Here is a 10,944-nt window from a genome sequence, read left to right as displayed (position 1 = left end):
ATAGCCCTAGCAACAAACAGAGATCCGACAACGAATTGTATCGCCCTTATTTTTTTAGATTTTTAATCATCAATAATCCGATTGCCCAAAAAAGAAAGCTTGAATGCTCCATAACTTGCATCAGTGGCAACTCCAAAATTGAAAACGATCTTGTAGCAAATTACGTGTATGGTTCTATTTCGAACAGCAGCGCCTGAACGTTATAGGCTCTTGTGGCTTCAAATCCCGATTCATACCCAATTTGCGTTCGAAGCAGTCTTTGGCGAGGTAGTCCTTTGCGTAGTCGTAGCTTACATCCAGCAGACGAAGCTGCCAAGACATAATAAACACAGCGCTGAACATCAAGTAAACAACCCTATAAACCTGAACAGAATCTCGGATAAGGTGTCCTCCTCCGCTGTCAGATCAATGTCTTTAAACAGCCATCTCGTTCTTCTGGGACGATAAGTTTTCTTCTTCTTCTTCTTCTTCACCTCAAAAATATCCGAAAATGCGCTCGTGGCAACCCAGCGACTGATACGATCCAGTTGGGTTCTGTAGCATTTCGCCATGACAAAGAGGATCGGATCGAGAGGGAATTTAAGTAACGAGAAGAGGTAGTAATGCGAAAGAAGACCATACAAGTTTAAATTCATGATGATTTCTTGAGCTACAAATGGCAGTTACGTCCACGCTAAGGTTTGTAACGAAGTAATAGAAAGGCTCATAAATTATACGTAACCCTCGTATTGAAAACGAGGTAGGTGGTCATTCCGACACTAACCTTTTGTTGCCTATTACAATAAAATACCGTATTCGCCGTGCACAGAACTTTGCCGCACATTCCGCGCTGGATTCTGCATAATTTCTCGTAAATAGTTTCGCGTCTCTTGTGTGTTTGTTCGTTTATATTCTTCTACAATTTCATATATGGAAACATTTGAAATTATTCGTTTATTTTCATAGGTTCCGTTATAAGACATGAAAGGATAGTACGGATGGTTAAAGTATGCGAAAATAACACAGGGTTGCATCTGTGCGAAAGTGCGCCTATTATGTCAAGAGTGAAAAGGTCTCTCGCTTTGCATAATACATGATAAATACTTGCTTTTATTTGATTACCTTTTCAAAAACCTTGTGTCCACAATCATTAGTCTTCGACTCCTCCTTTCAAATCTCGCAGAATTCGTTTTTAAGAGCGAAACACTGGATACGTGCGGCATGGTTCCTAAATAATAGCCGTATCGTGAAATCGGTAAGCATTGGACGAAATGAAGAAAAAATCAAAGGTAGCATTGTGTTATAAATGGTCAATTTTATCGTGACAAAATACCTTGAGATACTTTACAACGTTAAAACAAATTAGGGAATAGGCAGTGGCATTCAGTGTTGGAGTGAGAGAGGTCGCGTTTCTCGATCGTCACGCGTGAAGCGTGTAACGAACACCTCTCAAATCTCGCGAGTAAAGATGTAATAACACTGACGTGGATTTAAGCTCTGTAATGACGTTGTTAGAAGGCACCTTGCAAAACCCATCTGATACGGACAGGTTTACCAATTTCGCGCTCTTTACTACGTCTTAGCATCAATTACTTCTCCATTTTTCGTGTCATCTTTGGTTCAGTGTTACATTGCTAATCATTGCCCTCTGGACCTTTGTTTAAAGCTCTTCATATATTGTTATAAATTTCTCTTTTTTTTTTATCTTTAAGTTTATCTGTAATTCAAATTATAAGAGTCTGTGAACCAGTCTTATGAGAAACAAAGTCAACCAACCATCTTTAAAATTTAAAACTAAACCGCTTGAATTTGTAATTTCTTATGCTCCATATTCAAACTCCTCTTTGAACTTCTTTCCGTACTCCTGTGCCAGCTGGTTAAAAGCCAAAACTACATTGTCAGTTTCAGGACCCAGCTCTTCCAGTGAACAACTGTAAAACAGAAAACAAAAACATGTTATTTTCCTGGTAACTTATCAAACAACAAGAATTGTGAAGTGTCACTGAATTGTGTATATTACTCATGATAAAAAAGCTACACTTTCTTTCAAATTTCAAGGCTTTGTGATAGAGGAAAATTAGTTTACAGTCCCTAGTAAGTGATGAAATTTAAAATCATACTTGGAAAAAAATTAAGAGAATAACTCCTGCACTAGAAGGAAAAAAAAAACTAAAGCTTTGCTGATTAACATGGCAACGTCAACAACGTTATTTTTTAGCCAGGTTTTTATGTGGAATATAGGTGTATGTACAAACTTTAATGAGGAAAACTCAACAGAAAAGCACATTTGTTTGATATCCTGGACAGTGTTCCATCACTATACAGTCACTTTCTTGAACCCGGCGCATTCTTTGGAAATGAACAATAATTACCTGATTGACTTAATTGTGAGGTAAAACTCCTTGAGAGCATTGTAAACATCGCCAGCTTGCATTCTGTGAAGTCAGTGCACATAGTCAAACTTAAAACCAATGTTTTATAAGATTAAAAGAGACCTGGAAAGGAAATAACTACCTAGCAGGAGGAGAGTACCTTAAACAAAATTGACAACTTTATTGTAAGCTAACAATTTCACATGAGGAAATTTAAGAATAAGATTAACTAAAAGAAAAAGAACGGTTCAAATGGAGAAAGACTGATGCTTACGTACAGCATGTAATGAAACCTTTTTTCAGCACAATGGGTAACAAATCTGTGTTACTCTCTTACCCGTTTTCGTTCTCAATGACTATGGAGGATCCATGCTTGAAAAAATCCAAAGCATAAGCATTCAAAGGTAGCGTACTCTTGACTGGGAGAATGGGTACAAGATTCATGTCCGTGTAGACATCCTGACGAATGATCTGAAAAAAAAAAAAATATTCGGGGTCATTTAATTTCGTTATGAATCAAAAATTTAATGAGGATCAATGAATTATTTCAGCTCCAACAAAAGCGAACGACAAAATTCGGGCTTGGTGAATCGAACTCTAATACCATAAATGATTCCTTTCGAGGGCAGAGCGTCACCAATTACCCTTATACCGGATTCACATCCAACCTTAAACATGTTTTAAAACTACTTTTTGTTTCAAACACGGTTTTAAACTGTTTTCTTCACAGAAGCTGCTAAAACCAATGTTGTACTTCAAATTTGGGACATCGGAAAGTATAAGTTAGTGTATACTTGAAACCTAGCTATGGAAAATTCAGCATTTCATTTCTCTGTATCTGATTTTCATCCAATTAAACCCGGTCTAACTAAATACGTTTTGCTGGTGTGAATGGGGTATATTGTAGATTGTAGAGACATTTTTTCTTAATAGTCTGCTTAGAAAGAGTCCCGAGAGGGACACCCAAACGTGACAAACGAAAGGATCGATTTTCACCGTGAGCAAATATTTAAGTGGCTCCTCCTCCCACTCTTCATCATCACTGTTAAACTCATCTTCACTTTGGTCATCTGTTCTTTGGCTGGTGTTTTGTAACTGTAAGTCTGTATTTCCTGATAGCGCAGCGAAAGAGGAACAAGCTGAATACTGTACAGAAGAGTTCGCTAGGACTTTGATCATATCGTTGTCGTCAATGTCATCAGTGCTGGCTTTTGTGGGAAATTCTGCGTGAGAAATTTTTCAACTGTAATCAGCGATCTGTACACATCTTAATTCGAATACAGAGAAGCTGAACAACACAGGCATTTTGAGTTGTTCTTACTTTTGATCCGTAGGGGGACAGACACACTGATGAAATCACCATTTTTTTATCATGAGAAAGAAAAAATACAGATTCCAAGTATCTGTGCTTCTGTTGAGTAATAGATCACAGATGAAGTCAAAACGTGGTCACGACATCAGTGACACTCGATCGACTGCGCTTCGTGTGCCACATTTTTGCTCTAACCACACTTTGACCTCATCTGTAATATATTACTGAATAGACTCACGGCAACATGGAATCTCTTTACTAAAGTGACATTTTTTTGGAATATATATTTCAATTTACTGTGCAAACAAGTATCAAAATTATGCGAACAAGAGTGCATATTAAATAATTCTTACCCATTCCTGATAAAGGGAGTTTGTTATCCTTTCCTCTGTCTTTTTCCAGCCACTGAGCCACCGTGGCAAGGTACTGACTGAACACATCGGTGACTTGACGGTTGTAGCTTTTGACTGCCTTGACAAATTCATTCGGTAGATCCTCCAAAATTACCTGTGTTTAATCCAAAATGTAAACACTTCCATGATTTGTACACTTAAGACGCTTAGCAGTCAGACGCTATAAAATGTAGTTTTGAAGTGTTGGAGAGAAATTCATTAGTTTTGGTAAAACTGGTTTCAGTTTTTTTCCAATGCATTGTATTTCCTAAATAAAGTCCACGACCACCCTCAAAGACTTCAAATGGAACTTTTAAAAGAAGCGCAGTTTATAGCACTTTTTTCTAAACGTGGGTAAGTACAAAATAACGCGGCAAAACTAAACTCGTTTTCACTATGAACCCCTCCTCAGTTCGCGCTTTACAACCAACCAGTTTTTAAAATAGACCAGTAAATCGTCCAAGGGAAGGATAAGCTTACTTTTGAAGAAGACGGACTCCTCAGCATGATGGAAGGATGAACATAAGTTCTTCCAAATAAGTGGCTTAAAACAAGCACCATTTTCCTCATAACATCTTCGGAAAATTTACCTGTCACAGTGAAAAAAGTTTACCAAAGAGTAATACGCCGGCGATAACAATAGAGTTGAAAGAAAACCTTTTGGCACAAATCAGAGGCGCAGTGGCCTGACGATTAACGCGCCAGACTTTGGGTGAGGAAGTCTGGGTTCGAGACTTGGCTAGTTCATAGTGGTCTGGGTTCGACACCTGGCTGGGTCATAGTGTTGTGTTCTTGGACAAGACACTTTGTCCTCACAATACCTTTCTCACCCCCGCCCTCCCCCCCCCTCCCCCCCCCCCTCCGGATGGAATTTCTAACCACTAAAGAAGCTGCGAGAGATGGAGATGAGAGATCTGTAGTGGATAAACATTCCATCCAGGGTGGATTAGTAATCGTCCTATACACTTCATACAAACAAATCCGAAATAAAGTGTAGCGCCTTATGGGCCACTCGAGTGTAGATTTTGCCTATGGTCAAATGTAAAGAGGTTCCCTAAAGCTAGGCGACCTTACTCCCTAGTATGTTTCCCGGGCCTCCTTTGTTACCCCATCGCGTTAAGCCAGAGGCACGTGATTCAGCATCTCATATACTCGATGTTAGAAGCTGCTTCTTGTTATAAGGTATATACAACATTTGCCGATAAAACTTGAAATATAAAAAAATTGTTCAGTTCAGAGAAGAACTACAAGGTAAGCAGTAAGGAGAACGAAGACTAAAATTTGGATTCCAGGCACGACCACTGATCGAGGAATGTTATTGTTCCGGGGTAAAAAAAAAAAACCTCTTGATTTCTCAAGTTAGAGATATTTTTCCCTTTTTATGATTTTACATAAAATTTATTTCAAAGGAATCGTTTTCCCCTAGCGTCTGAAAAGTGTGATCCTTACAAAAAGCTCTGAGTAAGTCACTGGTCTAATAAATCGTTCAGTTTGAAAGGAGCTACGGGTTTACCGTTTTTCCTTGGCTTACACAGCTTGTGGAAGAGACCACATCGTAGAAAACTGACCAGGGCATAATTGGAGGGTTCATGGTAGTGAAGATGGGTTGCCAGTCCGGCCATTTCCTGTGGAGCTCCGGTTTCTTTGTTTATAAGAGACTGGAAAAGATCGAGGAATTACAGACTTCAGTTATAAATCCCTTCGTGAAGGCTTTCGTGTGGTTTTGAAGTTCCATTTACAAGATATTGATTTGTCAATTAACGTGATCAAATTATGGTGTGCTAAGCTTACTAAACCCTAGGCAGTCCTCTCTCTACTCCTGTGAGAGATCACACCTCACCAAGTATACAGAAAGGCTTTGTCCATACTACTCACCAGTCTAGTTAAAAGTTCAACGCTGAAGAGGAAATGTAGCTTGATCTGGGTTTCCATTTGCGGGTACTTTCGGCAAATAAAAGGATTAGACAGCAATACTAGGGCCTGAAAAAGAGATGTGCGAGTACACCTAATTATTTTGAGCCTGAGTAACTTGAACGAATTTTGAGCATGGAAATTAACTCTTAACATTGTAAACACATTGTAAACACATGTAAAAGTCGTAATTGCGAATTCTCTTGTCTTAATTTGATTATGAAGTATATGTATTCAATTAGGTTGGGAGTATCTCCTGCGCAGAACAGTGACATGGCAGAACCTTTTTTTAACATAACCGGGTAATTTAGTATTATCAACTGAGTTGATAACGTAAATTGGCTACCGTAAAGAGTTTAGAAGCTGACGTTTCGAGCGTTAGCCCTTCGTAAGAGCGAATGTATAACATTGTTTTGCAATATCAGCAAGAATAGCCTTTCTAACCAGGCGTGAGCCGAGTACAAGAGGCACACTTACTTCCTGAAGGTATCTTATCATATCTTATCTTATGTTGTCTATTGAAAAAAAGGAAACAGTAAAAAAAAACTCATTCAAAATAGTCCTTCGAAACCTTAGTGAGGGCATCTTCCTTGTCATCTGCTTGGGTCGTCATCAAAAGCAATCGCAGAACCAGTGAAACAGTGATGGGGAAGTTGCCGACAAGCTTCGGGATATTTGCAGTCATCAGGCGTTGCACTTTACGGTAAGGAATTCCGAAGAAAATGACATTTCCCACGGGATCGAAACCTCTCCGACCCGCCCTACCAGACATCTGAAAATAACAAATAAAGTCCTAGGTTGGCACTCGTGGTATTGGCAAAAGTATTAAAGCCATAACGGAAAATGTTGTTCAGTGATACGTGTAAGATGTAAAAAAGTCATCCTTTAAGTATTCGATGCATTCATGTGTATTAGACGCTATGAAGCCTATGCACCGCATGCGTAAAGGGAACCTTGTTATGCAGGGGTTTCCGAAACGTTTTCCATAAAAGGCTCTCGATGGCATAATAGGCGGCTGTGCCGAACACGAGAGCCTACTCGCGGACTCAACAGACGGCGGTGAGAGATTTTACGGGCGGCGATAGACCACCGGTAATCGAATTTCATCGAAACTCCTGAGTTATGCTATCTAGGGATTGAAAGAGTTTCATCGAAAGAACAATTTACAAAATCGTCAGCAATCACGGAAACGCTTAACTAAGAGAAATGTCGATCAGGGAGAACTGACCATGAGTTAAGTTAGATATATCCCACTTATTTACCTGCCGGTACTGCAGTGAATTTAAGTAGGGCGAGTCTCCAGCAAACACGACTGTCTTACAAGGCATGTGAATACCAAGAGCCAACGTTGAAGTTGAATTAACCACCTGACAGAGTAAATAAATACTGTAATGCGATGTACTAGATTTCAAAATGTGTGCCCCATCGCATGGTCGGTTCTTAAACGTTTGCCTGAAGATATATTTCCTACAAAAAAGCCTAATCAAATTCTCAGTATGATACCATGAGCGGATACGAGGGAAACCCCCTTTTTAATCCCCCTTTTTTAATAGGGATCATTGTTTACCCCCAGCCGTAAGGTGTAAATCTTCCTTTGGAATCCGGCAAACTTTACGTCAAAATGTTCAAAATCAAAGTGCTTTCGCGAGTCCACCTAAATATGTGACTTTTTAACAGTTTACATACAGATAATGGCATCTTACCTGAAGGTATTTGCCTCTGAACAACATTTCCACCACCGAGCGCTTTTTGGCATTACATCCGCCATGATGATAGCTGATTCCTCGTTTTAGAGCCCGCTTGAATAACGATTTGTCAGAAATGAACCAGATTCTTTTGATTATCTCTTCGTAATCCTACAAATGAATGATATCAATCAATTTACATTTTGTCTGATTGTCTTCATAATGCCTCTTTTGATAAGTGCGTCGGAAATACTTACTTTTTTCAAATGCGTTCAAAGGCATTTAGCTCATGCAAGAGGACGTCTTTGTTTGGCTGACGCCAACATTTCAAAATCATAAGATGGAGTTGTTCCATTGTTCCGGAAAACCAGCATTTAAGCTTGCAATTAGAAGAAGTAAACTCAAAAACCGATTTTCAGGTTGAAAAAAAAAAATTTGCAAGACAACGGTTTTTTTTATCGAAACAACATTTCTTTGCTTCTTACCTCTTTTCCAATCCCAAATGTAAATGCCAATGAGCACTCTGGTAGAATTTCATTCACGGCTGAAATAGAACCTCTCTCATCTTGCTCATCCGGTTGGCTGTTTAATCTGTTTGGAGAGCAGTTATACCTTGTAAAAGGAACAGGAAACAAGCAAAAAGAAACAGCAACAACAACAAGACCCTTGGTCGTTTTTGTACGGACCGAGCGCATAACGTCGGGTCATATTCCTCCGTACGACCCTCACGTTCGGTTAATGGGAAATTAGTATACAACAACTCGAACTCTGCTACAGAAGAACCCCTAGAACCAAAAAAAATACTTCGGAAACCCGTCCAAAGAAAAGATTGAGCAGTAAATGTACTAAAAGGAAAAAGGCAAGTCACAAAGGTTCTACATAACTATAGTTTCATGATCATAAGTCGATCAAGGCAGATCAAATCTCTGAACTGACTACCTTTTCTCTTTTTCTTTCTGTAATTCATCTCTTTTTCTCTGTAACTTTTTTTCAGCTTTTTCTTGTCTCTTCTGTGCAAGTCTTGCTTCTCGTGTGTCGGCCTCTCTTCGCATAACTAGTTCCTTGTTTTCTAGTTTCTGAGCATAACCGAGGGCCAAAACTTCGCAGAGTCTACGATCATCGCTATGACGAATAATTACACACATCTTAACATGGACTTCGTATTTTCTTCTTCTTTTACTTACTGTAAGGGCATCAAAGTGAACGGATACTCGCTCATTAACCTTATACACCCTAACATCAGTATGCATATTCTCCACACTGTTCTTTACACATTTCCTAAGGTGCTGACAAGGAGAATTTGCCTGCCTATTGAAAGGTTCCTTTCCCAGTGATCATTTCCTTTACTCTTATAACCTTAATGTGTGACTCAGGAGTGATACTGAAAGGAGAAATTAGATGCTGGTCACTCTTAGGATTTAATGGGTTAATGAGATGATAACTAAGATAGATGGAAGCCCCGCAAAAACAAAAACAAAAAACACAACAACAGGACAGCCTGCAAGGTAGCGGTTGAAAGCCAAATCATCACAGCGATGCTCAATGTTTCAAAAGCTGATGCCCATCCAGTCGACCTGTAGGCCTCACAAAGACCAACAGTTAAATGTAACAGTCACGATCCATATCAGAAATTATTACATCGTGGGGCAGACATCAATATGTCATGATCAATGTACTTTGCCACGATGAATAATCATAACCTTTCCTTACGATGTTGACAGACTGATTCGACTGCAATTTCATCAACCTTGATGGACTTGTTGAAATAATTGCTGGAAAATTCAGGCTTCCGTCATTCATTTATCACGTTCCCTATGCGTAATCCTGACAGACTAACAAATCTACCGGAAGATTTCCCCTTTTTGAACAAAGAGAAGGGGTATTCCAAATTAAAAGAAAATGATAATATATCTTGTTTAATATTTATGAATAAGTTTTGAAATGGCCTCGTGAACAACCTATCAGTTTAATATATTTCCTATAAAGTTGTGTCTTTCACACCGCACATTAGTGTGAAACTATATATTGTGCTTACCTATGCTTACCGATTAACCCTTTCATTCCCAAGATCTCATTAGTAACTCTCCTTATTACCTGCCATAAAATTCTTATAGTGTCAGTTCAGAGAATTTGGTATTGGATCAACTAAGAGTTCCCTGATCAACTAAGAGTCCCCCTTTAATCCCTTCACTTGTCTTCTTGATATTGTATTCAGTTGATATTGTGAGGAGAAATTCTCTTTCGGTCACTCATGGGAGTTAAAGGGTTGAGTAAGATCTAGTGTTGTTCATTAAAGTTGACTCTTAATAATTCTCATTTACCTAAATACCAAGGCAGGCAGTTTCTCCTGGGCTTTGAGCTCGTTGATAAGTTTTCCAAAAGTTTTCTTTATGAATGCTTTACCATACAAAGTCATTCTCTGTTCACCCCACCGTTCTTCCGTTGAATAATGAGTTTCCGAAAATACTGAGTTTAAAGAATCAATAACTAACTGAACCTAGGAAAAAAAACAATGATCCTATTCACTACATAATACAACTAAAGCCTGTATCCTACAAAGTGCGCGCTTCGTTTTCATTGTTTAGTTAAAAAAGTTGGTTTCCATTCGTTTTTGAGTATTGTTATGCAATGCGAAACAAAGAACGAACGACTGTCAATAAATGAAGATACATTTAAAACTGCGGATTAATAAATGAATTTGTGAGGGATCATTGCAGTTATTAAAATTAATCAAGCACCATAATGAAAACAAAGCCTTAATAATGCAGTACAGCATTTGAACCCAGGACCCCTGCGACATCAGTGCAGTGCTCCACCAAATGAGCTGACGAGCCAACTGAGAGTTGGCACAAAGAATTTATTAACCATTTACTGGACGAAGTCATTCTCAATTCACCCCATCGTTCTTCCGTTGACGACTGATTTTCCAAGAAAACTGAGTTTAAAGAATTTTTAACTGACTGAACCTAAGAAAACAAAAGTAATAATCCTCTTCAAAACACATCAACAATAGGAGCCTGTATCCTACATAGTGCGTGCTACGTTTCAATGTTGCATATTATTCCCTTTCTTTTTGAGCATGGTCATACCTTTGTCAACTCTCTGTTGTCCGCCCAAGACTTGAACTCCTTCTTCAGGTCACTCTCGTATTGCCGCGCATGACCCTTTTGGATCAATTTATTTTCCAGGAAATATGTCTCAGCACAAAGATTCTACCGAGAAAAATTTTACTTACATTAACCACTGTTTCTCCACCGGCATTTACAAGATTGAAATAGTAATGACAAGTGCGC

General features: G+C 38.8%; 1 protein-coding gene across 1 annotated transcript in view; it reads right to left on the bottom strand.

Moving 5' to 3' along the window:
* Positions 1–646: 646 nt before the first annotated feature.
* The window catches only part of LOC131773267 (probable ATP-dependent RNA helicase DDX60), a 30,975-nt gene continuing 20,677 nt past the window's right edge, over positions 647–10,944 (bottom strand). The window contains exons 26-40 of the mRNA XM_059089255.2: positions 10,741–10,863; positions 9,973–10,148; positions 8,591–8,773; positions 8,137–8,242; positions 7,670–7,822; positions 7,229–7,333; positions 6,538–6,738; positions 5,931–6,035; positions 5,569–5,713; positions 4,536–4,645; positions 4,017–4,170; positions 3,348–3,574; positions 2,689–2,822; positions 2,352–2,414; positions 647–1,910 (exon numbers count right to left, since the gene is read on the bottom strand). Coding sequence (XP_058945238.2) covers positions 1,799–1,910; positions 2,352–2,414; positions 2,689–2,822; positions 3,348–3,574; positions 4,017–4,170; positions 4,536–4,645; positions 5,569–5,713; positions 5,931–6,035; positions 6,538–6,738; positions 7,229–7,333; positions 7,670–7,822; positions 8,137–8,242; positions 8,591–8,773; positions 9,973–10,148; positions 10,741–10,863 — 2,097 coding nt within the window. The 3' untranslated portion in view covers positions 647–1,798. The remainder of the gene's footprint in view (positions 1,911–2,351; positions 2,415–2,688; positions 2,823–3,347; positions 3,575–4,016; positions 4,171–4,535; positions 4,646–5,568; positions 5,714–5,930; positions 6,036–6,537; positions 6,739–7,228; positions 7,334–7,669; positions 7,823–8,136; positions 8,243–8,590; positions 8,774–9,972; positions 10,149–10,740; positions 10,864–10,944) is intronic.

Source organism: Pocillopora verrucosa, chromosome 2 (assembly GCF_036669915.1).
Source record: "Pocillopora verrucosa isolate sample1 chromosome 2, ASM3666991v2, whole genome shotgun sequence".
In the NCBI taxonomy this organism is placed as follows: Eukaryota; Metazoa; Cnidaria; class Anthozoa; order Scleractinia; family Pocilloporidae; genus Pocillopora; species Pocillopora verrucosa.
Note: the sequence above shows the minus strand (reverse complement) of the source record. Positions and strands in the feature narration are given on the sequence as shown.